A 26,639-nucleotide genomic window follows, 5' to 3' on the forward strand; every position below is an offset into this window, starting at 1 on the left:
TGCCCCAAAAGTGGAAATAGGCGTGGGGACCAGATTTTTTTTTTTATGGGGACTGAATTGTCAGATGTTACTGTCTTCTGGTATCCACATACATGGTAAACCCGGATCTGACCCATGCTGAAATGCTCTAAGCCTCAAGCAATTCACTACACATGAACTGTAATGCAGTAGTGGCACCTTGTGGTGAAACAGACATTTTTATTATTATGTACCCTTGTTAGATGGAAGGGCTATTTAAAAAATTAAATATGTAACGGTTGATTTATCTTTCCAAAAATGACGAACGAATCACTTGTGTTCGGATGTTTAGCGCAAATTACCAAAATATCTCCAATCAATGAGTTATATTGAGACCTGCTGCCTTTTGTGAATTGGTCAGTGGTTTGAATAACATAAAACGGCACGCCATTTATTTTTTTGACGCATGTTCCAAAGGCAATTTAAAGGTATGTGGTCACAAGCAAAGTAACCACTGTAAAGTAACAACGTAGCTAGGTCTTACGATGGAGACATGAAATATAAATCACAATAGGCTCAACTTAAAGCGATTACCTAGCTACATAAACAAACCACGCCCCCGCCGCCCCGCGTGTGCGTTTTACCAAGTCCGTTGTACAGCAGTCTCCGTAAATACACTAGCAAATCACTTTATGAAGCCCCTTAAGGCATTCAAAACAACAACCAACAACGTTAAGCACGATGGTATTTGTAAAGATATTCGATTTCCCTCGAAAGTGATGTCTACGGTGGTGAACCAGTTGCGTTGTAAGCAAATCAATGGGGGTGTCAACATTTTACGATGTTCCATAGATTGATGAAAACAATGCAAAAAACTAACAGCCAATGATATCAATGTACTTCATTTCTAGCGTTGGTGGTACAATTTATGCAAACGTTAATCAATAAATGTATGTGTTACATGTGAGCCCTTATTATCAGTGCGTTTCACCTATAAATCAACATAATGGTAAATCCCAAAATGCCCGGGTTTCCGCGCGAAAAGACGGCCCGCGCGCCTGAACTGCATGATATAGCCAGTCTACAGCAGTTGCCACACTCGCACTGTTGTTCAGAAATTTTATCACATTGTTTTAACGATTGTTTGTTTTATTTTCTTGCTTTTATCTACACGAGTTTTATATTTTAGTTTATCACGCTTACATTTAAAATGCCAGCCAAGACTTCCTTGTCTCTGCCGGAGGATGTCAGGAAAAGGTACGGTGAAAGCTAACGTTTGTTAGCACAAAGCTAAACGCTACTGTGTTGCAGCGCTGTCAATGTTTGGCTAGCTATACGTCATTGTATTCCATTTTTCCGTTGTCCGATCAAATAGACAATCATAAATTGCACATTTACTTTAAATATACCACGCAATGCACCATCGTGTGCGTGGCGATTCATGGCTTGTGCACAGTGATGCGAGTCCATATACCCATGTTGAAACAGCTAGTTATCCATTTAGCTGAGCTCTTAGCCTCTTCCGTCCAGTTTGCCTGTCCAACGGCATTTCAAAAGGTAGCTAGCTGTACGGAAGATGCGCTGTGTATGGGAATAGATTTGGCGCCAAATAAAACATTAAGCCTCACGTCAGCTGCTGAGTCCGCGTCCAATATTGGAGACGTGCATGCTATATGGTTATTAATGATAGTGTAAGCGTTTGCGTTGAGTAAACGACAGCTAGTTAGCTAGTTATTAGTGACTATTTGTAAAACGTTAGCTAGCCAGTTAACATCACCCGTTTAACTAGATTGGTAGCTAGGTTAGTTATCCACAAAAACATTAATGTCTAATTATGTAACTATCTCATTGGTCCCCAGTGAACTGGGGTCGTATAGATTTGACTTCCTAAGAAGGTGTTTGTAATATGAAGTGGGTTAATGCCTTGTTTTTACTTACAGGCTGCAGGTGTTGGAAAAGGATGCAGATGGGATCTCGGATGAGGTGAGTGATCTTGGACATTTGCTTTCTTTTGTTGGGGTTGTGGAATACTTAAATTTCACCATTGGACCATGTCCAGAAAGTCAATGACTACTGCTTTTTCTAATATTTTGGTAATGTAGATGCATGGCCCCTTCCAAAATATTCCCTAAATCAGTATTTCCTTGTAGGAGTGTGTCAAAGAAAAGGTCAAGCTGCTGCAGGACTTCCTTCATGCAGATGCTCAGGACCAACTCAACAACTTAGAAGCCAAGATGAGAAGTTCTGAGATCTCTATGGTGAGTTCTCAGTCTAATTGAAATGTTGTCTTTAAGACAACATGCATTACCAGCCTATAGAAAAAGCTGTTTCTCGTTTCTCTACACCCTCTGTCTTGTCTTTTTGTTGAAGCTTACTCATTTGATCGCTTTTGAAGCCTTTTTAATGCACTTCTGTCCTGTGAGTGGATTGAGTGATTCTTTTCGCTTGTCTGGAACAATTGCATACAACAGGTGTGATGCATACATATATTTGTTCTGCTTAAGTATGATTTTGTATCAGGAGGTCTTCAATATACCAAAGTATTACCTTCAATAGTAGGTTTGGTGTCACAAAACACATCCTTTTCATCAATTTGTTAGTGTAGTCTCTAGAGATTAAACGGTATGAACACCTCATATCACTGTTATAGTGACTGAAGTTATAATGGTATTGTTCAAATGTGCTGGAAATGTTCAGAGTACTGATACACACTGAAATCAGTTCAAGTTTTATATTGAAAACCAACAAACAAAATGAGCAGCATTATGCATTTCTGTGCACCAACAATAACATTTAAAGATGGGTGCCATAAGAGAAATGTCCCTAATGCAGGTTCTAATGAATGCAACCTTAAGCAAATCAAAGCAACACAACAACCAAATGTAAACAAATCAAACACGATTGTATGTCTGTTCTCTGCTTCATAAAGAAATAATGTGCTTCTGGCATAACATCCTGTATTTATGCATCTTTGTTCACTTGAGATTAATGTGAGAATATTAGCCTATTTACTTTGTCCAGTTTAATTTACTTTGTCCAGTGGGTGGTGATGACTCAAAGATTATTTTTTTTTTTGGGCGACTATCTTCAGTTAAGTTCACTCTTGTAAAATCCAAAATATGACCACACTTCAGATTTGTTCTTCTTAGAAGGCTGATATTTCCCAAGTAAATGGTAACCATTTCATCCCTAGTTATCCCAGAATGACTTTATCCAAAAAGAACCCCAGTAACTATGTTTTTCAGTATCAAACATTGAACAGCCATCTTCACTGATTATTGACTCAGTGATGCTCTGTTAAAATCAATTAGTATTTTCACCAATCTAACTTGTGAGATAGTGGCCAAGTAGTAATGTTTTGTTGACAGTCTGCTATGAAATGTGCATATTGCATTATGGTTTACAAATCACTGGGGTTAAGTGAACTATTTGTCAGCAAAGTTATTGTGTATCTGGGTGCTTTTTGTATTATCTAGGATTGCAAATATATTCTAGCCTGTCTCATTGTTTTTTAAACTGTAATGAGCTGTTTCAATCTTCATGTCCTTTTGAATTATGGATGTGTACTATCCTTTGCAGCACAAGTACAGCAAGCAAGTTTATTTATATAGCGCAATTCAATGTGCTTTACCAAGAAATTTATAAATAAAAATACAATAACAAAAACAAATACTCAAGTGAAAACAAAAACAAATGAAACCATAAGAAAACAGATTTGGATAAAAACATAGGAAGCTAAAAGGCTAAACAGTGTGCTTAAGTGCTCAGACGTAGGCACTTGAAGAGGTGTTTTTAACCTGGATTTAAAAATGTATACGTTTGGGGCACGTCTTAGATCTTCTGGTAGTTTATTCCAGTTGTGTACAGCATAAGTGCTAAACACTGCTTCTTCATGTTTAGTTTGGACTCTGGGCTCTACCAGCTGACCTGTGTTCATGGATCTACGAGCCCTGCTCGGTTTATATTCTGCAAACATATCAGAAGTGTATTTGGGGCCTAAACCATTCAGAGATTTATAAACTAAAAGCAACACTTTGAAATCTTATTCTGTAACTGACTGGAATGCTATCCACTCATTGATGCAGTCCATTGTGTCTGACAAAATTGGCAGTTAAATATTTGTAATGCGAAAGTATATATATATATAATTTTTTTTTTTTTTTTGGTAAGCCGCATGTCATTAGCAGCAAGTGTCGTAGTGCTTGAATGGATAACTAGTCATATTGCTTGAATGTTATGATTTTTTTTGCATGTAATATCAACAATGCCTGTCTCAATGATGCAGCAGGCACAGTTAACTCTCAGACCCCGACAGAATATGCATATGTGGATATGTAATGCCAAATGTGCTGACATTTATCCTGGGTGGACAGATTTTATTTTGGCTTCTGCATTTCCTCCTCAGAGGATTTGTATGAAATGTTTCTCCTATTTCTATGTGACCGTGATTTTGATCAGGGCCTGTGTGTTCCCCTCAGGATGGCTACCTCTCTAAGGTGAAGGCCTTATTGGGACGTGAGCTGCATGTGGAGAACGGCTTGCACGTGGATGGTGTGGAGCAGAATGGCAAAACCAATGGCTCTACAGAAAATGGCAAGGAAGAAAGACAAGAGGAAACCATGGATGTCCAAGATGAAGCTGATGTCCTCAAGTCTCCTTCTGCCCCCAAAAGCAAAGGAGTACGGAAGAGCAAGTCAGACTCTGAGCCTAAGAGTGAGTAGGATTGGCTGGAAATATAAAGTGCCTCCCTGGATTAATCTGTACATAAATCTGTACCTTCATAGCTCATGCTCTGTTATTTGTATTTGCACTCATCTAACTGGACACATGCTGTACATTCTGGTCATGAGTGCTGAGGCACAGATGCATGTGAAAACGTTGCAGCATTGTTGACATTGTATTTCCATTGTATTTATGTTTGTCCAGAATCTCCTGGATCCAGAGTCACAAGGACCTCTGCCTCTGGGAACCAACCCACCATCTTATCAATGTTCTCCAAAGTGTGGGTACTAGTTATTCTTTTTGTCTGGTTTCATGATTGTTTCCCTTGCATGAGGTAACCATCACGTCTCTCCCTTTCAGTCAAAAGCGCAAGTCTGATGAGGTGAATGGGGAGGCTACCAATGGGGCAGCAGAGGATAAAGTAGAAGAGCAGGACACTGAGGAGTTAGAGGAGGTGAGGTTGTCTTATTGTCACCTGTCCCTCAGATGTCTTATGGTAGTCATACTTTTTGTCCACCTAGTAATCAGTCCTTTCTCTTGTAGACCCAGGAAGAAAAGCGTCTTAAAGTGGAGTCTGATGACAAGTAAGATCTTTTAAACCCATCAATTTACATTGGTCTTGTGGCGTTAATACTCATGGTCACCATCCTGTTCTCCTCTCAGGCCTGTTGCACAGGACGTGACTATGGGGAAAACAAAGCCGGTGGCTGCACCTAAGGTGAGGCCCGTTCCTACGGCTTACAAATGACAAAAATACAACTTGGTCATTTATTTGCTAATTGAACACAAACTCGATGCATGCATTGAGTTGCATGTATACTGCGCTTTGAAAGGGACAGAAGCCAAATGATGTTGCTGTATCCATGTGTTCTTTTTTTTTTGCGTGCAGGACTGCTTCCTCCACACAAAGCCCCTGCCTCTCAAGTTTGCTTGCGGTTCTGTTGGGTCAATTAATGATTGTTTTGAGAGAGAACAATGCTGTTGGCCACTTTGCTTTTCAATTCTATGATTCATTTTATTTATTGATCTTCAGCTTTTAATACAATGCAAGAACACCCTAGGTATCAACTGCTGGACCTCAATGTCAGTTGTGGGTTTGTGGGCTCAAGGACTTTAACCTTGTAAAGAAGCCCACTGATGAACCCTGAATATAAGCGCGCACCAGGGGTGTCGTTCCACCGTTTGTCCAGTGGAGGTGGTTAATTGTTGTAAATGCATAGGAACACGATGATGATCTGAGCATTTCAGAGAATGCAGACTATTTTAAAGAAAAGAGCTCCCCTTAGGGTTCGGGATTTGGAGGAGGTGTCCTGCTGTTTGTTGGAAAGCATCCTTCCATTCAACAGGACTTTTGTATAGCTACCTGAGCATGAGGAGGGAAATCTAACCTACCAGAATAGTCAACACAGCCCGTAAAATAAATGTCCACCCGCTAATAAATGGCTAACCCTAATTGCTCTGAGACAGAACGACAGCTTTCCCCTTGCCACTTAGGGATTACAACCATGGACCTTTCAGACACTAGTCAGGTTCCCTAACCAATAACCGCCATTGAGTAGCTTGTATTCCAAGTAAAAAGAGTGTGACCACCAGTTTGAAATGCTCCCCTCTGGCTGTTGCTTCAGAAATGGCCAAATAAAAAGGTTGTGGGTCAACTAAAGGCATCTTAATTATTGTGTATTCCGACCTGTTCTATCAATGCAGTTTTCGGCTATGAATGAATATAGTAATGTGCTGTTTTAACCCATTGATAGTGCTGTATGATGGATTAATAGTTAATGTACGTAAAACAATGTGTTCTCTTTTCCATTGTGTGGCGATGCCAAATAAATTTCCATCCCGGGTGGACAAAGTTGTTCAATGTCAGTATCACTGTTTTCTCTCCTGTTTCAGACTCCGCCCCCTAAATGTCCAGACTGCAGGCAGTATCTGGACGATTCAGACCTTAAGTTATTCCAAGGAGATCCCGATAATGCAGTGAGTATCAAGGGTTTAATGCTGTGAAGTTGACATTGTAATCAAGGCAAAACTGGATATTTACGGACTGCACTTAATGCACTCTTATGGAATGGGGGGGGGGGGGGGGGATGTATGCAACTATTCGAGGTTGTTTGGCCGTGATGTTTCATTAGTTGTCTACTAGACTTCTTTGATTCTTACGTTTGTACGCTTGCAGCTGGACGAGCCGGAAATGTTAACAGACGAGCGACTTTCCCTCTTCGACTCAAACGAAGATGGTTTTGAGAACTATGAAGAACTACCCCAGCACAAGATTACCAACTTCTGGTAGGTAATCCTTTCCTGGTGGCTCTTCCAAATAAAGCCTCTGTTGTTTATTCTGTTTGGCTGAATGTTATTTTTCTGTGCAGTGTCTATGACAAGCGCGGCCACCTGTGTCCATTTGACTCGGGGCTCATTGAGAAGAATGTAGAGCTGTACTTCAGCTGTGCAGTCAAGCCTATCTATGATGACAACCCCTGCATGGACGGTACAATATCACATTTTATCTTAACAATGTAAGGCAAAATGGGGATTTCTCACCATACCATTGTGTGAATGTTATAGAAATGATCTAATAGCCCACCACTACTACTGTAGGTGGTGTCCCTGCCAAAAAGCTTGGTCCCATCAACGCCTGGTGGATCACTGGTTTTGATGGCGGAGAGAAGGCCTTAATTGGATTCACTACAGGTAATCTCAGAATCCCCTTTAGGTTTAAGTGGCTAGAAGGCTGAAACCTCTTCCTAATTCAGGCGTGTACAGTGTATGACAACCTCTAACCCCTCCCAGCCTTTGCTGACTACATCCTGATGGACCCCAGTGAGGAGTATGCCCCCATCTTTGCTGTGATGCAGGAGAAGATCTACATGAGCAAGATGGTGGTGGAGTTTCTTCAGAAGAACCCCGATGTTAGCTATGAAGACCTCCTGAACAAGATTGAGGTGTGATATTTTTTACAAGGATGCCACTGAGTGTGGACAGTACCATTTGTCATGTGGATGTTTCAAATTCATCCTTTTTTTTTGGGGGGGGGGGTCCTAAAAGACAAGACCCTCATTCTAACCTACCCCCATCGTGGCATCAGCCCCTGCACTGACTTTAACCGGGCTCTCCTATTTACCGCTCAGACCACAGTGCCTCCTGCTGGCCTGAACTTCAACCGCTTCACGGAGGACACGCTACTGCGCCACGCCCAGTTTGTAGTAGAGCAGGTGGAGAGCTACGATGAGGCTGGGGATTCTGACGAGCAGCCTATCATCGTTACCCCCTGCATGAGGGATCTGATCAAGCTGGCCGGGGTCACCCTAGGGAAGAGGTAAGGCCAGCTCCTGGTTACTTGCTGATGTTACAACCTGTGAGACGGTAAACAAACCCCTCCCTGTCCCGCTGTAGCACTGTGCTTATGAATTGTCAGTAGAGGAGGATCCCGTCTTGTTCCTAGCATGGTGATAGAATGTGTTTATGGCCAAGCCCACACAGCTAGAGCTTAAGCCAGCAGGGTTGTCCGAGTTTCGATGCTGATTTGTGTTGAGGGGCACTAAGGTGGGGTGGCGGTTGGGGAAATGTCTTCCTGCTGCTCATTCCCTCTGGGCCCGCTGTGTTTAACACTACTCTTGACGTTCCCAAATGCAGCATGCTGTTGTACTGGTAGGTATTCTACAGCCCTTCGATCTGAATACATCCTTTTTGCCTGTTTGTTCTGTGTGCACTCTAACAAACTGGAGCCCCGAAAGCTCATGTAAAGATCATCCTAATTCATGTCTGTTTGCTTGTTAATCAAAACCAAGTACTGCATGGCTTCATCGGCATGGCCCTTCGGTTGTCAAGGGCTTGAACAAGCGGCATCGCTCCATCGGTGTCCTGTAAGTGCATTGACAATGAACACCCAACCGCCGGCTTCTTTCTTCACAGGAGAGCTGCCAGAAGACAGGCCATCCGCCACCCTACCAAGATTGAGAAGGACAGCAAAGGCGGGCCCACAAGAGCCACCACCACCAAGCTGGTCTACCAGATTTTTGACACTTTCTTCTCTGACCAGATTGACCAGAATGAGAAGGATGGCGGTATCAAACGCCAGCGCTGTGGCGTCTGTGAGGTGACTTGCTGACTCCCATGAGTCTTGGCGTGACCGGCCTTCTGTCGTTGCCTGTTGGTTTCCGCTGAAACTCTCGGCCAAGAAAATCTAACTGGGTGCTCATGCGTCTAATTGGAAAAGTAATCCGTTCGTAATTGAAGAACTGTGGGTCCGTGTGAAATGTCCAACCCTCTTGTCCTGTTTACTCTCCCATGTCCAGGTTTGCCAGGCTCCTGACTGTGGCAACTGCACAGCCTGTAAGGACATGATCAAGTTTGGGGGTAGCGGCCGCAGCAAGCAGGCTTGCCAGAAAAGGAGGTGGGTTAGCTTAGCTTAAGGGTTTTTCTTCCTGTGATAGGAACTCCTTAACTTTTTTATTTTATTTTTTATTCTGTATCAGGGCAAAGGTGGTACCTCAACCCCTGCCCCACCAGACACCCCTAAGTGATATACTTTATATATCTGGCTACACTTATTTATATCTGCCCTGTTGTCCATGTCCTCCCTAATAGCAAAAAACAAGCAATATATTTCTTCTTTATATATTAACGTGTTATATATTTGCATGTGAAAAACCTATATGTTACCATCATATTGACTCCACAATGCTTTTAGCATAGAGAGCATATCCTCATGGGTTATGTCTGAGCCACCCAAATCTGTTGCTATTCATTGTTGTGCTATGTTCTTAATTTGCCTCACATGAACAAAACTGCTCAATATATTACAGCCTTGTAGCATTGTTTTTTCCTTCATCCTGGCCTTGACATCACATTGTTTATCTCCCCCTCTTGACTCCCTTCAGCTTACTTAGCTTTGCTGCTCTTGCTGATCCATCATTTTCACTGTCATATTTATATTGTTAGTGACTTAAAAAAGAAATGAACATTTATGCTGTAAGTTGCATGCATGTTTTTGGGGAAAGTACATATCCTAATCTCTTTTCACCAGTCATCTGTTTCTTGAATTCTCTTTAGAAATACCTATTCTACTAGAAGTCATCTGAAACATTAAAACATTATGCGGATAGGATGTAATTTAGGTGTTATTAGGCTTTAAATATTTTTGACATCCTTTTGTGTAAACTATTTTTCTGAAGTTACCTCTGCAATTTCTGGACAGGTCCGGTCCTGTATTCAGGGTTGCCTGACTACATTGACAGTAAACCGCAAAACATTCACAGACCCCAGCTGTTAAAAAATAATAATTATATATACGGCCAAACAATTTCTCTATTACAAACCTATCTGTTAATCAGCCCATGTGAATCCATTCTTGCATGTACACTGTCATTAAAGATTTTGTCTGGAAACCTCCATATGGCAGTACTGTATATGAAACGTTAATCATGTTTTACCATGCCAACACAGGTTGTTTGAGATTTTGGGAAGGCATTCGCCTTTTTAGTTTTATATGCAGGAGAAACCCTATGTATGTTCTAAAATATAATCACGGAAGTACACGATGACAAATGGGCTTTTATGAGGTCTTCAGACTACAGGTTCCAATGTTCTGGATTTCGTACGTAGCTATGACGGAATAAGAATTGTTCTGACGTTTGCCTCCATCCTAACCTAAACACTGTGGTGATGAATAGACCAGCGCGAGCACATGCGTGTGGTCTGGGTCTGCAGCCACCCAACCTAACATTTATTCTGGGTTTTGCTGCCAATTGACGTCCATGTCCTCCCCCCCAAGATGCCCCAATCTGGCAGTGAAGGAGGCTGAGGATGATGAGACCATAATAGAAGAGGAAGAGTTATTGCCTGTACTGAAGGCACCTCCAAAGAAGGTGTCCAAGGCCAAGACTAAGAAGCAGAGCAATGGCAAGCTTACCTGGGTTGGAGAGTCTGTGAAGGTATGTCTTACTGTTGTAGTACTAAACTCAGTTCTGTTATGTATGATCTGTAATGTAGAATGTGACTCACTTGCTGCACGGCAAACTCCTTTGGGGATAATAAAGGTTCTCTGACCCTCGTTCAGACTGTTGGGAAGAAGCAGTACTACATGAAGGTGCGTGTGGACAATGAGGTGCTGGAGGTGGGAGACTGTGTTTCTGTCAGCTCTGACGAGCCGACGGTTCCACTCTACCTGGCCAGGTTGGTTTTGAAATAATCCATACAAGAGTTGTGACCTAGCCCTTTTCTGTACGGGCCTGATGACCGTTTTGCGTTCGGTCTCTAGGATCACATCCCTGTGGGAAGACAACCATGGGAAGTGGTTCCATGCCCACTGGTTCTGCCGTGGCACAGAGACTGTGCTGGGAGAGTCTTCAGACCCTTTAGAGTTGTTCCTGGTCGACGACTGTGAGGACATGCAGCTGAGCTACGTAGAGGGCAAGGTCAATGTCATGTACAAGGCCCCCTCAAACAACTGGTTCATGGAGGTAAGAAGGGAATTGGCTTTGATCCGCGACTGTACTAGACCCAGCTTGAAAAGTGAGTTTGTCCAGTGTTGCCCACTCCTATTGTCATTGCTGAACATCTATTTGCACTGTTGTCAGGGTGGTATGGTCGATGACATCAAGGTGATAAACGATGACAACGGGAAGAATTTCTTCTACCAGCTGTGGTACGAAGGCGATTGTGCCCGCTTCGAGACCCCCCCTACCTTCAATCCCCCAGAGGACTGCCAGTACAAGTGAGTTGTCATTGATATTTTACAGCCTTTATCCAGACTACAGCAAAATTAAGTCCTGGACAGTTGCAAGAAAAGGAACATGCAGATGACATTTTTAAATGCTCTCGCAGACTGATTCTTGGAAGTGTTATAATTTGAATGACAAACATGCAACACTTCAGTCAAAGGCCTCCAATGCCTGACTAAGGTTTTTCACTGGAACATCCAACATTTAAATCATAACACTTCAAAGCATCAGTGTCATTCGTTACCTTAAATGTGCCAGATGTGAGTTATTGTAAGTGGGTGTTTGTTCTGTACCTTGTTTCAGGTTCTGTGCCAGCTGTGTCAGGGCTGAGGAGAGGGAGGAGATGGCAACGCCCCGGGTTTTGGAACCCATAGAGGATGAGGACCACGACTCCAAGGCCTTTTATGCTCTGGCCTGCCTGAAGGGAGAACAGTTCAGGGTGGGAGATGGTGTCTACCTGCCCCCTGACGCGTTCAACTTCAGGTTAGTGAAACGTTCATCGATTCGGCTGCACAGCGAAGCACTCCAGTTGGTTGGCCCCTTATAAGACTACCATGCTGTAGTCTGCTTAAATGAGGCCGGAGTGGGCTCAAAGACACAGGAAACACTGGTTGTCAGACTTGGCCTGCTCTTAAGTTTCCACTGAACCGGATGCTTCTGATTTACACGGGCTACCCCGAGGAAGGGCAAGTCCTAGTAAATCCTTAGTCTGATAACAGATGAAATCTATTGTTTGTGCTTCAGTGTGAAGGCTGCCAGTCCAGTGAAGCGTTCCCACAGGAAGGACGATGTGGATGAGGAGTTGTACCCAGAGTACTACAGGAAGCACTCGGACTACATCAAAGGGTCCAACCTGGATGCCCCCGAGCCGTTCAGAGTTGGACGCATCAAGGAGATCTTCTGCTCCCGACGCAGCAATGGAAAGGCGGATATGTCTGAAGTCAAACTCCGCCTGTACAAGTTCTACAGGTAAGCATCCCGAATCCATTGTACATCCTTTGAAGGAAGCTTTCGATGCTGTTACAGTAAGGTGGTCATTTTGACAATTCGTTTCTCTGCTTATAATTGAGCTGTTCACTCAAAGTGAAATGTTGGTGTCATGTGCATGCCTGAACTTGATATTTCTACCTTTTAGTTTTACTAAACTGACCCTGTCCCTCTGTCAGGCCTGAGAACACTCACAAGGGGGCCAAGGCAGGTTACCACACAGACATCAACATGCTGTATTGGAGCGACGAGGAGGTCACGGTCAGCATGTCCGATGTGCTGGGCCGCTGCCGTGTGGAATACGGCGAGGACCTAAATGAGACCGTTCAGGATTACTCCTCAGGTGGACCTGACCGATTCTATTTCCTAGAGGTGAGACGTAAAGGAGTTCATGATCTTCAACTTATACACACATACACATATATTATTCATTTCTATACCCTAGCTTTTTCTCAGGTCATAAGTGAATAGAAGTGGTTTTCTGTCAGCCTACCTGGTTAAGACCTCTTCAGTGACCGATTGGATGTCCTGTACACTTTATAACCCATTTGAAGAGATCTCTCCCCCAAGCCTAATTATATGATTAAACACACGCACTAGACTGATAACGGCAACATTAGCTGATGTGAGTTGCCAGCTTGGGGTGAAGTTATGTCCCTGGGCATTGATTAGCTGGCAGCTTAAAGCTGTGTTGTGAGGTTTGTTTGCATGTGAACATTTTTCATTTACAGTAATTTGATCCCCTGTTGATTTTGTACATTTGCCCACTGACAAAGAAATGATCCGTCTAATGTTTATGGTAGGTTTATTTGAACAGTGATAGACAGAATAAAAACAAAAATCCAGAAAAACGCATGTCAAAAGTTATAAATTGATTTGCATTTTAATAAATAAGTATTTGACCCCTCTGCAAAAAATTACTTGTTGGCAATCACAGAGGTCAAATGTTTCTTGTAGTTGGCCACCTGGTTTGCGCATATATCAGGAGGGATTTTGTCCCACTCCTCTTTGCGTATCTTCTCCAAATCATTAAGGTTTTGACGTTTGGCAACTCGAACCCTCAGCTCCCTCCACAGATTTACTATGGGATTAAGACCTTAATGTGCTGCTTCTTGCGGTCATTGTCATGCTGGAATACCCATCCACGACCCATTTTCAATCCCCTGGCTGAGGGAAGGAGGTTCACACTCAAGATTGGACAGTATATGGCCCCGTTCATCGTTTCTTTGATGCGGTGAAGTTGTCCTGTCCCCTTAGCAGAAAAACACCCTCAAAGCATATTGTTTCCACCTCCATGTTTGACGGTGGGGATGGTGTTCTTGGGGTCATAGGCAGTATTCCTCCTCCAAACACGGCGAGTAGAGTTGATGCCAAAGAGCTAGATTTGTCTCATCTGACCACAGAACTTTCAACCAGTTCTCCTCTGAATCATTCAGATGTTAATTGGGAAACTTCAGACAGGCCTGTAGATGTGCTTTGTTGAGCAGGGGGACCATGTGGGCGCTGCAGGATTTCAGTAGTGTTACCAATTGTTTTCTTTGACTATGCTCCCAGCTGCATTGAGATAATTGACAAGATCCTCCCGTGTAGTTCTGGGCTGATTCCTCACCATTCTCATGATCATTGCAACTCCACGAGGTGAGATCTTGCATGGAGCCCCAGACCGAGGGAGATTGACAGTTGTTTCTTCCATTTGCGAATAATTGCACCAACTGTTTATACCTTCTCACCAAGCTGCTTGGCGATGGTCTTGTAGCCCATTCCAGCCTTGTGTAGGTCTACAATCTTGTCCCTGAAATCCTTGGACAGCTTTTTGGTCTTGGCCATGGTGGAGAGTTTGTGGACCGGTGTCTTTTATACAGATAACAAGCTGAGATTAAGAGCGCTCTTTAAGAGTGTGCTCCTAATCTCTGCTCGTTACCTGTATAAAAGACACCTTTGAGCCAGAAATCTTTCTGAGAGGGGATGAAATACTTATTTCACTCATTAGGATGTGAATAAATTAATGTGTTTTTCTGGATTGTTTTTGTTCGGTCTCTGTTCAAATAAACCTACCATTAAAGTAATAGACTGATAATTTCTGTCAGTGGGCAAACATACAAAATCAGCAGGGGACCAAATACAGTGAGGGGAAGTATCTCTAACTACACTAAATCAGGGCTTTTAGATGTTAAGGGCAGACATCTTTTTGACTTTTACGAACACACCCTGCCTCTCATTTGATAGACCGGTTATAGGACAACTTGAGAAGTGGCAAAAAAAAGGTTAAATACGTTGTCATCCCACTGCATTCCGGGTTCAACCACTTCATTTATTATAACCCTTATTACTAAGCTGATTGTTGCATAAAGTGTGCTCGACGTACTCTTCAGAGGCTTATTCAGTCGTGTGTTTTCTCGCCCCGAAAGGCTTACAATGCCAAGTCCAAGAGCTTCGAGGATCCTCCGAATCACGCTCGCTCTGCGGTGAAGAAGGGCAAGGGCAAAGGCAAGGGGAAAGGTGATTACTCGTCTCTACGGTGCTCCGTTCTCTTCTCCTAAATGCCTGTCAGAGGTGTGGCTTTGTCTTGGGGCCCCTCCAGCTGTTAACTGTGGCTCCAAACCCTCCAGGTAAAGGCAAAGGCAAGTCTTGCGCTGCCCAGGAAACTCCAGACCAGGAGCCCCAGGTCCCCAAGGTCCCCAAGCTGCGTACCCTGGATGTGTTCTCTGGCTGCGGGGGGCTGTCTGAGGGCTTCCACCAAGCTGGTGGGTGTTTAGTTCGGTGCACTTAAAAACATACAGGAATAAATAAAAAAAGACACTAATTGATTTAAATCTGAAAGACCCTTGTTGAACCGACTGATTCTGTACATGTGTTGATGCTCCCGTCCAGGTATTGCTGAGACTCTGTGGGCCATCGAGATGTGGGACCCAGCCGCACAGGCCTTCAGGCTGAACAACCCTGGCACCACAGTGTTCACAGAGGACTGCAATGTCCTGCTGAAGCTGGTGATGTCAGGGGAGAAGACCAACTCCCTGGGACAGAAACTGCCCCAGAAAGGAGATGTGGAGATGCTGTGCGGAGGTCCTCCCTGTCAAGGATTCAGTGGCATGAACCGCTTCAATTCCAGAACCTACTCAAAGTTCAAAAACTCTCTGGTGGTCTCTTATCTCAGGTTAATACCACGCGCGCTCGTAAGTATTTAAGTGGAGAATGGCCGTTCTGATTTACTGCCCTGACATTAACATCAGTTCTGTCCCCTCATAGTTACTGCGACTACTACCGACCCAAGTTCTTCTTGCTTGAGAACGTTAGGAACTTCGTCTCCTTCAAAAGTTCCATGGTCCTGAAACTGACTCTTCGCTGTCTTGTCCGCATGGGTTATCAGTGTACCTTCGGAGTCCTTCAGGTGAGTTGTTGAACTTAAGGGGGGGGGGGGGAGACATGCATCCCAACTGACAAGTCCCGTAGTCTGCTGTTTTTCGTAAAATGTTCCGTGCTGTATGTTGTGGAGGCCAGTCACTTGAGATCCTGAAACCTGACCTGTCCTCCCAGGCAGGGCAGTACGGCGTGGCCCAAACACGACGCAGGGCCATCGTGCTGGCGTCAGCCCCCGGGGAGAAGCTGCCTCGCTACCCAGAGCCCCTGCACGTGTTCGCTCCCCGGGCATGCTCCCTCAGCGTGGTGGTGGATGACAAGAAGTACTTTAGCAATGTGACACGGTAACCTGCCGCCCGTAGACACACACACACACACACACACACACACACACACACGTGTGGTTGAGTTGCTCCTGATGAACATGGGTGTCCTTCCTGTTTTCAGAGGTAACGGTGGAGTGTACCGGACAATCACCGTAAGGGACACCATGTCAGACCTGCCGGAGATCCGCAACGGAGCGTCTGCCCTGGAGATCTCCTACAACGGAGAGCCCCAGTCCTGGTTCCAGAGGCAGATCAGGGGCACTCAGTACCAGCCCATCCTCAAAGACCACATTTGCAAGGTAGCCCTGTTTCGTACAGTCGGTCTGTGTTGGGAGCAGGCCGGAGACGTGTGTCTGCAGGGCTTTTTGAGTTGCTTGCATTTGGTCGCACTCCACAGAAAACCCTCATACATTTGAGTGAAGCCTGTTTGGTGTGTTAGTTCGTTGGTATGTGAGGGATTCGGTGTCCTTTACGTCTGTGATTACGCTACTGGCCTGGGCCGGCCTGTGCCCTCTCTCTCTCGTCAGAACACCGATGACAGTCACGCATTTTAATCATTGCAAAATCCTGGTAGTCACCGCTAACCTCCTGTTATATGTTCCCAGGACCTGAGTGCCTTGGTAGCAGCCCGCATGAGGCACATCCCCCTGGCTCCTGGGTCTGACTGGAGAGACCTACCCAATATCGAGGTCCGGCTGAAGGACGGGACCACCACCAAGAAACTCCGCTACACGCACCCAGACAAAAAGAATGGCCGCAGCTCCTCCGGAGCACTCAGGGGTGTTTGCACTTGTTCAGGAGGTGACGTTTCATATATTAAAGAACAAATCCAAGCAGACTTTTTTTCAAACCATTATCTCCATCAGTGCAAATCTAATTTGCGGGGGGGGACCAAGGAGCGGAGGGTTCTGAATGCTTCTATTTTTTTCTCACCCCTTCTCCAGGGAAGCCCTGTGACCCTGCTGACAGGCAGTTTAACACTTTGATCCCCTGGTGTCTGCCCCACACGGGGAACCGCCATAATCACTGGGCTGGCCTCTACGGGAGACTGGAGTGGGATGGTTTCTTCAGCACGACCGTCACTAACCCTGAGCCCATGGGCAAACAGGTGACCCTTCTGTACCCACTGTTGTGGTGTTCACCCCCCCCCCCATCCCGGCTGGCTGTTTGCTGTACTAAATGACCTGTTATTTCAGGGTCGTGTCTTGCATCCAGAGCAGCACAGAGTGGTCAGTGTGAGGGAGTGTGCACGCTCTCAGGGCTTTCCAGATACATACCGCTTCTTTGGGAACATCCTGGACAAACACAGACAGGTACGGTTCGTGGTCCTGTTTTTTCCTCTGTTTTCCTTAGAGATTGGAAAGCCAGTTGTCAAGCAAGGTGTGTCTTACAGGTTGGCAATGCTGTTCCTCCGCCACTCTCCAAAGCCATTGGCCTAGAGATCAAGAGGTGTGTCCTGGAGAGGATTAAGGAGGAGAATGAGAATGAGAAGGAGAAAGGTGAGTGCTGCTCAAAGTACCCTGTTACAAGTGCAGAATGTTGCCATGTGTCATTCATTATTTCCCTCCCCTCAGAGAATGGAACGCAGGATGAGGACATCAAGCAGGAGAAGATGGAGGTGTCAGACTTGTAACTTGACCTATTCCCAATCCCCTCCCAGTGGGAATGATCGATTTTTCCCTGGAAGTCCTGGATCCCTCAGGAGCTTCTGAGTTTTAAACTCTCACTGAGTTTTAATGAGAGCCATTGGCTTCAGACAAATGGATTCTCTATGGACCGAATGTGCAGTACCATTCCGTGATTATGATTTTTTTATTGTGATTTTAACCGTGTATTTGCAAATATCTGCTCGGAGAGTGGAAATAAATTGTATGTAGTTTTTATATGTTGTAATATTTCAAATAAAGCTATCATCAAATGGCAGTTCCTTCTCCTTGGAACATTTAGTTTTGCAGTGGTTTTGTTACTACTGCAAAATGTCAGTAATGCATAATGCTTGATTGGTCTTCTGGGCATCGTTATTATTGTAATACCAGGACATTTGTGAAGGAGTGATCGTGTACTTAAATAACCTTTCTGCAATTAGGATGTTGTGAGGTGATTGTTTAGATCCTTCAGACAATGGGATGGGAATAAGATTTGGTCATTAAACCCTGTACCTAATTCCCAATGGGATTTGGAGGGTGTTTGATTATAAGTTTAGGTAGACTGTCTGACCGTGGATGTTCAACATAAGATACAGGTACCTGGGGTTGTGTTCACAGCAATCAACAGAATATTTTTATTTACGCTAATTACAATACACAGTATCGGGGACTTGCTTTTCATGTGTGGGTTTTAGATTTCAAAATTACCACCTCAACAACTGTTGGAAACAGGTTCTTGGGTTTTTGTTGGTATGCCTTGTGAAAAGGTTAATAAACCCATCCAACATGTATCACCCCAAAGAAATGTTCCCAAATGAATTTTTCTACCAATATTTTTTGACCCTCTTGAACTTGTTTTCCCAGGTGGTTGCACTGTGTTCAAATATTCAGTTTGCTTCCTGCCCATTGTGGCAGCAGTGAGAGTGAATCATTGGAGTGGAACTACTTTGTTGATAGACAGTCAAACCCCCATGTTTGGGCCACAGAAATTGAACACTGCTTTGTTGATTAAAAATGTTTTTGCAGAGCCGCTTTCATTTTAACTAACTGTATTGGCATTCTGTGAATTCAGCATTCACTGATTGCTACCATGCCAGTATTGTTATATTTAACCATTAGAAGTCCTAACTACTATAAAATGGTTTTAATTAGAAATATCTATGCCTAAACTTAAGAGCTGAAGATTAGACTGATCAGAAACCATATTGTAGCAACAAACACTTAACCAAACCTGCTACCTAGTAAATTAAGAAATGTATTCCACACAATTGGATAAAACATGGAGCTTGTCCATCAAACAGTTTGTATTATGTCGCTATGGCTTGGCTTGTCTAATCTGGATTGCTTTTCCATGCCATAGTGATTGATACCCAGGCAGAAAGTAAATGAAGTGGCATGATTTTACTATCATGCCCATACAACTATGCGTGATAAGGCTTTCCATTCCTGGAACATTTATTGCAATAATACTGATTAAGCCTAAATTGTAGTCAGTGTCTCATTTCCAATGGTAGGTTAATTGCATAGCCAATATACACAGAAACTGTCTTTGACAACATGTATTGTATTTCTAGTAAAGCCATGAGAGCAAAACAATTCCGACTGCAGAAATTGGTAACAACTCTTGTTCGAACTGAAATATTGAGCTCTATATTTGACTCTATGACTTTTTTTTCTGTCACTCTTAAGAGAACATTTTTAAACTCTTGAATGCACATGCTACAGTCAGATCAACCAATCTGCCTTTCACTTAATGATTTAAACAACCAGCCAATTCAGGACCCAGAAATTTGGGGACTCATCAACTTAACAGAAAACCTGAATTTGTTGAAGCATCTTTCTGGAACACCCCAGTGGTCCAACAGAGGGAATGACAAGTTTCTCTCATCACTGCTTTTATTTAGACAACAGCCACATTCTAATAAAAGAAGAATATAATCCGGCATTATCCTGAAATCTCTCATCTCCATGTCTTCAGTTATTGGATGGTCTGGGGAAAGAAAAGATAGAAGAAAATAAATGGTTGCAACAATTACGTAATTGGGTGTAAAGTTGGGGGTTTAAACAGTAAACATAAAAAATAAAAAAGGCTCTCGTTGCATATGGCATTTATTAACTACGTCACCCACCACTCTGCAAAAAGTTGTCACATCACAAGCAGTGCCCAAAATACTCACTTGGCCCATTCCACATTGAGGATGAGATGATCGTATCCAAACCCTGACACTCCTGCAATGGCTCGAGCTGCATCTTCCCGTCGGTGGAAACTGATGAAGGCAAAGCCCTGAGGGGCGAAGTCAAAACAAAACAGGGATGTGAACCTCTCAGGCGTATCTCCATACATGATCTGTTCCTGAGCAGACAATCTTTGGCTGACAGCTCCAGCCATTCAATGTATTAGGTCTACTCCAGCGCTAGCACACCTGAAGGAACAAATGCCTCTGTATCATAGGGCACTGACAATAAAAAAAGTTGAACAGATATTAAAATTGCCTTACGGGCATAGCCGCCTGATCTAGCGAGCTTACATTTAAATGCTACCCAGACATTAGCGTTTGGGCACGGGGCATTTCCAAAAGGCTTTGAGAAAGGTTCAAAAGCCTTTTTGCTCCATAATTCACAACAAACCACACGGTACACTGAGCAACAGCAATCAAACAAGCAGATCAGTAAGTGATTGACATGTCTGAAATGAAATTAGGTTTTACATTGCTGGATGTTCTTGAACAATCGACCAGACTGATATCTGTGTAGCTTTAACAGTATGCAGGAGGCTGTGCGAGGCCATCGCCTACCTGAAAACAGCCAATGATTTATCACTGCAGAAACCATTTTGCAAGCATTAGAATGCTGAAGGTGACACAGACAAAGGCAAAGTCTACATAACTACAGTGCCTTTGGAAAGTATTCAGACCTTTTCACTTGTCCCACATTTGTTAGAGACTTAATATTACATAAAATAAAAATTCAGAAATGCGTGCCAATTTACTGAAAATAAAGCCATATACCTTATTTACAATAGTATGCAGACCTTTCCTTTACCAGCGCTGCACACTTGGATTTGGGTAGTTGAATTTGGACATCCACTATGAAGTGTGGGGTATAAGACAGGCATGTGCCTTTCCAAATCATGTCCAACCAATTTAATTCGCTAGTGGTGGAGTTCTAGATACATCGCATGGATGATCAAAGGACCGAAAGCATCTAAAGTGAAGTGGAATGTCAAGGGTCTGACTACCAATTCTCAATAAATTGTTTTTGCTTTGTCACTATCAGGTACTGCATGTAGACTGATAAACTGAATTCAACAAATGAAGTCTATAACAAAATGCGGAGTAAGTGAAGAGCCTCACTCCTATAGCATTCAGTAGCCTAGGTTCCTCGTGTTGCCAGCCTCCCGTAATATGCATTCTATGCACTTGAAATGAACTTTTTGGGGGGTAAATCAATCCAATGACTGATTTAAAGGGAAAAAGATACCAGAATTCAGGGAAAACAGTCCAAGACCATTTACAGTGAGAGCCGCCTATAACATTTAAACTTAATTCCAATCCTCATCAGTGATTGGTTACATTCACAGGTTGTTTGTGACCATTAATTGCACCTGCTTTGGCAATGTTAGCATCGCTACATGGGCAAATAAAGCCTTAAATACCCATTCATTACATATTTATTGTGCACAAGTAGGGAGAAACACTAATGCTCCCACCTTGGACTGGCCTGTGTTTTTGTCCTTGGCCAGGTAGATCCGGGAGATGGATCCGAACGGCCTGAAGAGCTCCTGCAGATCTGTCTCACGGGTGTCCTCAGACAGGTTGGTCACGCGGATGGTGGCATTGTCGTCGGCTGCAGAGCGACAGACACACGGTTAGTGACGCAGAACCCAGACCAGGGGAGTGCTACCCAGACAACAAGCCCACGGTGTAGCTCATTATCTTAGTATGGTCGTACGTACAGGCACCGCGGCGGTTGGGTTGCATGGACTCTCCTCTGCGCGTGCTACCGTCCCTCAGGCTGGGAGGCACATACTTCCCAGTCTTGCTCCCTGCGGCTGGTGTGGCAGGTTCAGGCTCATCTTTAAAACACGTTAAAAAGAAATCCATCAGTCTCGTCCACTGTAACAGTCATGAAGCACAATTGAGAGTGTATACAGGCAGATGAGTCCCGGGGAACATACCTCCGGCAGACTTTGTGGTGTCTCCAGTGGACAGGCCCAGCTGCTCGGCCAGCTCCTTCTGCATGGGGCCCAGGGTGTCCTTGTAGGGGCAGCGAGTGGTCCAATGGTCCCCTTTACAGATTCGACAGGACACTATCTTCTGTCCCTTCAGCTTGTTCATGGGATCCTCTTCCTGGTCTTGGGCATTCAGGTCCTGAGAGAGGGATTCAAATAAATACCCATCAGCAAATTCAATCATACTAAATTTGAGTTGATTATCAACTGGGATAGTGATTCATAATTCCATGATAGAAAAACATGATTTTATTTTTTATTTTAAAGATAATGCAAATATTGGCTCAGAGAACACCAAAGTGTTAACCAATGGCTCCTCACCTCTTTGCTGGAGATGAAGACCATAAAAACATCATCACTGACAGTGGTGTCTGCCACATTAGGTCCAGGAGGGTCATACTCTGAGTTTCCAAACTTCTTCCAGTTCTGATGAGTGAGGAAATAAGTAATGCTAGTCAAATCAAAATACCTTGATGCTTTAATATACAAATCAGTTACTCAACAAAAGCAAAGACGGCACCAAGATTCCAAAGAAAACACTGACCTTTCTCCTAGCAACAGCTTTGGAGGCCTTCCTAGTCTCAATCTTGAATGTACGAATAATCTGTAATAGAAAAAGCTAATGTTAACATCCGAATTATGTAGAACCAATTAAGAGACATTTACATAGCCCATTCATAGCTAAACTAAATATTGATTATTTACTGAGGGTGTGGCAATTTTGTTAATTGCCCAGAAGCTTAAACTGAATTTTAGCATGCATAATTTTTTTCATGTAGATGAAACCTGCATTTCATAACATTGCTTTTTGAAAAAAATAAATAAGCTGTAGGTTATTCCCATAAGAAAATGCCATGTATGTTTCTATCAACACATTCCATGAAAACACATGCTACTCAAATAACATACATTGCATGTGCTAAAATGTATTAAATATATATATTGTTTCATTCATTACAGGCAGGGCTGAAAGAACTTTCAGCATGTTATAAAACAAATGCATTTCAAAAGGACAGGGTATCATATTGAGGTCAAATTGTCTTTCACTAACAACTGGGTCAACGTCATTGCATGAAGTCTTGTTTGAACATCTGTTTAGTTGACCTAAAAGGCAAGAATAGCTATAGGATATTTTTTATACTTTGATGTGGTAGGGCAAGGAAATAATAGCATGATGTCTAGCAAATTGGTTTACTAGAGCATATATATAGCCATGGCTCGTAAGCACAAATATGATTTATTGCAATTGTGTAGTCTATTTGTGTACAAGGAAGAAAGTATGAATGTAGTACTAAAAGTCACTAAGAGCTTCTGCTAAATTACTTAAATGTAAAATGTATATTAAATAAATATAATCAACAAGTGGCATTGATGAATCCAATTTAATATCGACACACAGTGGTAGGTTGTGCATCTACAAGCTCAATTATGGTTATTGGGAGGTTAATTAAATAAAACATTTGGCATTTGTGCTTAGAACATACTACTACAGTTACCTCCAAAATTTGAAAATGAGCTATATTGAGCTTTTCTGGAGGTAACTGTCTAATGGCAGTAAATACTTAAGTTCATCTGCAAAAATAATTTGACGATGTCTGCAACACTGGCTAATAAACAGTTGCAGTCGTCAATACTATCCCACCCTCAGCTGCTCAGGAACAGCACTCAAAATCCCAAGGGTATGATAGAAAACCTTAAGGTGTATGAAGTCTATAGAGACGTCTGTACTATTCTTTACCCCAATCATACATTTACAACATACTGAACATGTTCTTGTTTTGCTAGCGTACATATACCTAAATGGCTTGAGCATAAGAAAATAAAAACACCTTGAATTTCTTTCCATCCTCATCGATCTTGTATTCGGTGATGGTTTTAATATTTCCTTTTACGGTTTCTTTTGAAGGAGGTAGGGTACCTGGCGAGGTGGATGACAACAACACAAATTATTGGCCAATGTACGATATTCATCACCCCTAAAAACCTGTCTACCAACAGACAACTAACACCATGACGAGTGTAATACGTTATATGACATGATAGATTTTAATTTACAGTACCGTAAATAGTTTGCTAATGTGACCTAGCTACTTCGGTAGGCCAGCTATTACAAAATGGCCTTGCCTTGACAACGCAATTGCCATGTTACCACCATGTTTCTACGGGACAAATAACGAATATCAGCTATCTAACAGACCACAACAAGTATGACAGACAAGCGAATTAGTTAACATCTATAATGAATATACAGTAACTACACGTGGAAACAGCCTTACTACTTCAGCTAGCTGTGATGAAGCTAGCTAGCGAGCAAGTTAGCCAGCTGCTTACCCTCGTCTCCCTCCTCTTCAACCTGATCGGCCCAACTGGGCTTGGAACTGTAAAGAATAATTAACATACACAATTAGATAACAACAAAAAAACATATAGCTATTTAGCAACGACCACATATTTATATTAAAACACTCACTCGTCGTATTCAATCGACGGCATCCTGTCCGCTGCAGAGCACAAGGAAAGTTAACACGACAGACAGACTGAAATCTTACCCAAATACGTTTGAGCGCCACCAATAGGTACGGAGGATACTAAATATTTTTTCATGTTTTGCTTGGTTGCTGACACGATTTAGCTGCTTGTTAGATTAGATTCTAATGTATTGTTATTGAAGAGTACGAGTAACGTACAACGAAATGCAGTTAGCCTCTAACCAGAAGCATCTACATAGAAGAGGGTAGGAAATGTACTAAGTCAAGTGTATGTTACAAGTGGAATGTATAGATGTGCAATGAAGCCGAAAACAGTGTAAAATGGCAATTCTAAATGAACCATAAAGGCAAATAGGGGAGGGCAGAAAATATATTAAGTATATGTCTGTGCAAGTGGGAATGAATCGTTGTGCGTTGAGGCAAATGCAAGTACAAACGGCAATTCTGACTGTGGAATCAAGCAAGTTGAAGGTTTAAGGTAGTATGTGCAACTGAAATGCAGGGTTAGCAGCAGAGGTTCCCGAAATAGACATGTGCATGTAACATCCGAAAAAAATTAAACCAACCACGTGCTAGCCAACGGTACCCTGACTGCTGTTAAGTACCCGGATGAAATCCTCAGACCCATCGTCAGACTTTACACTGGTGCCGTGGGTCCTGGGTTCCTCCTGGTGCAGGACAGTGCCCATCCTCATGGGGCCAAAGAGTGTAGGCAGTTCCTGGATGATGAAGGCATTGATGGCACTCACGTTCCACAGACCTGAATTCAATTGAGTCTCTCTGGGACATTATGTATCGGTGCATCCGACTTCACCAAGTTGCGCCACAGACTGTCCAGGAGCTCACTGATGCCCTGATCCAGGTCTGGGAGGAGATCCCCCTGGACTCCATCTCATCAGGAGCATGTCCAGACATTGCCGGGAGTGCATACAGGCATGTGGGGCCATACACACTACAGAGTCACATTTAGAGTTGCCATGATGATATTTATGCAAATTGGAACAGCCTGTGATTTCAATTGTTTACTTTGATTGTCGGTGTGAGTTTGAATCCAGCCCTCAATCGCTTGGTGATTTTGGTTTCCATTGACCTTTGTTACATCATTTTGTATAAATATATTTTGTTCATCGAGACCCAATATGTGATATAAGGGTTCTCTTTATTTTTTTCAGCTGTATAGAATAGGGTACTCTGGCGATTTGAATAAAGTTAAATCACAGCTTAATCAAACAAATCAAACATTATTTATGTATTTATTTATTTGTTGCATAAAGGGCATTTTCAATTGATTAACAGATCAAACAAAGGCTAAAAGAGTTTGTAGATATATAATATTCTACCGCTGCAGAGCGGTAGCATTTACAAAATGAACAGTGCTGATCCAGCTTTTATATTATCACAAATTATTTAAAATCTGTTTAGTTTAGCATAAATGAACATTTGTCCGTGATCAGCTTTATTCAATTTAATTACATTGACACAACACACATTTGAGAAAAAGGAAAATATCCATTTGATTGAAAAAGGAAGATGCAACAAGGATACTGAATGGATTGTGCCTTAGTTTTCTTGATAATGTCAGCAAAATAGAACATGAGAGAAAATAATTCTGGTTCTTTGTATTTGAAGTAGTCATATAATCATTTCTATTTGCAGATTTAGGTTATCATACATACAAAGCACACATGACCCATACAATTACAAAAACCTACAGTTAATTGAATTATATAATAGATTCAAAAGGCTGACTGCTTCTGTGCAGATTGTAAAGTGAATAATGCATGCAGGCAGTGCTTAAAATGAAATGTCACTGATTTGAACTGTTCTGTTTTTCTCAGTCTCATTTATCTGAGCATCTCAAGTGTTATCAGACCAAAATATGAACTTTAGCATTGTTATTTTTGTTTTATTGAATACAACAATACAATAAATAAACAGGTGGAAACATATCACAAGCAAGTAATGAACCAAAATGCAGTAAAGTGAATATAACACTACAATGGAAAACTTTTTAATTCATCTATGAGAATGTAAATAATAGTAAAATAAATACAAAATAATAAATTAGTAATTCATTTTATTTGTCTCTCATGGACTAGAGTTATGTGACTAAATGTACTTATATATATATAATACTGTATGTTTCTTTTTGACAACAAAACTTGAGGATTTAAATAAAAAAATTGAGGCTAGTAAAACAT

General features: G+C 42.6%; 2 protein-coding genes across 2 annotated transcripts; one reads left to right on the forward strand and one right to left on the reverse strand.

Annotated features, from left to right (window-relative positions):
- The first annotated feature begins 1,015 nt into the window (after nucleotides 1-1,015).
- dnmt1 (DNA (cytosine-5-)-methyltransferase 1) lies at nucleotides 1,016-18,012 on the forward strand. Its single transcript, XM_010900080.4, has 34 exons — nucleotides 1,016-1,215; nucleotides 1,899-1,941; nucleotides 2,109-2,216; nucleotides 4,437-4,671; nucleotides 4,885-4,960; nucleotides 5,041-5,134; nucleotides 5,224-5,264; nucleotides 5,344-5,398; nucleotides 6,574-6,657; nucleotides 6,857-6,966; nucleotides 7,050-7,168; nucleotides 7,279-7,371; nucleotides 7,471-7,622; nucleotides 7,809-7,996; nucleotides 8,593-8,776; nucleotides 8,976-9,073; nucleotides 10,454-10,613; nucleotides 10,739-10,854; nucleotides 10,940-11,141; nucleotides 11,259-11,395; nucleotides 11,706-11,885; nucleotides 12,147-12,371; nucleotides 12,569-12,761; nucleotides 14,798-14,888; nucleotides 14,999-15,133; nucleotides 15,261-15,543; nucleotides 15,636-15,777; nucleotides 15,924-16,090; nucleotides 16,194-16,371; nucleotides 16,678-16,873; nucleotides 17,017-17,180; nucleotides 17,269-17,385; nucleotides 17,466-17,571; nucleotides 17,647-18,012. Exons 1-34 carry the CDS (start codon nucleotides 1,169-1,171, stop codon nucleotides 17,703-17,705), a joined length of 4,578 nt encoding a protein of 1,525 aa, XP_010898382.2. The 5' UTR covers nucleotides 1,016-1,168; the 3' UTR covers nucleotides 17,706-18,012.
- Nucleotides 18,013-19,596: 1,584 nt separating this feature from the next.
- Nucleotides 19,597-24,507, reverse strand: eif3g (eukaryotic translation initiation factor 3, subunit G). Its single transcript, XM_010900081.5, has 10 exons — nucleotides 24,420-24,507; nucleotides 24,281-24,327; nucleotides 23,779-23,867; nucleotides 22,494-22,553; nucleotides 22,271-22,375; nucleotides 21,896-22,088; nucleotides 21,674-21,793; nucleotides 21,428-21,564; nucleotides 19,896-20,002; nucleotides 19,597-19,708 (listed from the first exon to the last, which is right to left on the reverse strand). The coding sequence occupies exons 1-10, from the start codon at nucleotides 24,440-24,442 to the stop codon at nucleotides 19,693-19,695; spliced, it is 897 nt and encodes a 298-aa protein (XP_010898383.3). The 5' UTR covers nucleotides 24,443-24,507; the 3' UTR covers nucleotides 19,597-19,692.
- Nucleotides 24,508-26,639: the final 2,132 nt, after the last annotated feature.

Source organism: Esox lucius, chromosome 11 (assembly GCF_011004845.1).
Source record: "Esox lucius isolate fEsoLuc1 chromosome 11, fEsoLuc1.pri, whole genome shotgun sequence".
Lineage (NCBI taxonomy): Eukaryota > Metazoa > Chordata > Actinopteri > Esociformes > Esocidae > Esox > Esox lucius.

Excerpts from the sequence above, each read along its gene's own strand:
- dnmt1 (XM_010900080.4), top strand. The coding sequence starts at position 1,169 with ATGCCAGCCAAGACTTCCTTGTCTCTGCCGGAGGATGTCAGGAAAAG. Across the intron at positions 7,169-7,278 it reads TGACAACCCCTGCATGGACG|GTGGTGTCCCTGCCAAAAAG; the intron begins GTACAATATCAC and ends CTACTACTGTAG. Across the intron at positions 16,372-16,677 it reads TCAAAGACCACATTTGCAAG|GACCTGAGTGCCTTGGTAGC; the intron begins GTAGCCCTGTTT and ends ATATGTTCCCAG.
- eif3g (XM_010900081.5), bottom strand. The coding sequence starts at position 24,442 with ATGCCGTCGATTGAATACGACGA. Across the intron at positions 22,554-23,778 it reads AGGATGGAAAGAAATTCAAG|ATTATTCGTACATTCAAGAT; the intron begins GTGTTTTTATTT and ends TTTCTATTACAG. Across the intron at positions 22,089-22,270 it reads TCTTCATCTCCAGCAAAGAG|GACCTGAATGCCCAAGACCA; the intron begins GTGAGGAGCCAT and ends TCCCTCTCTCAG.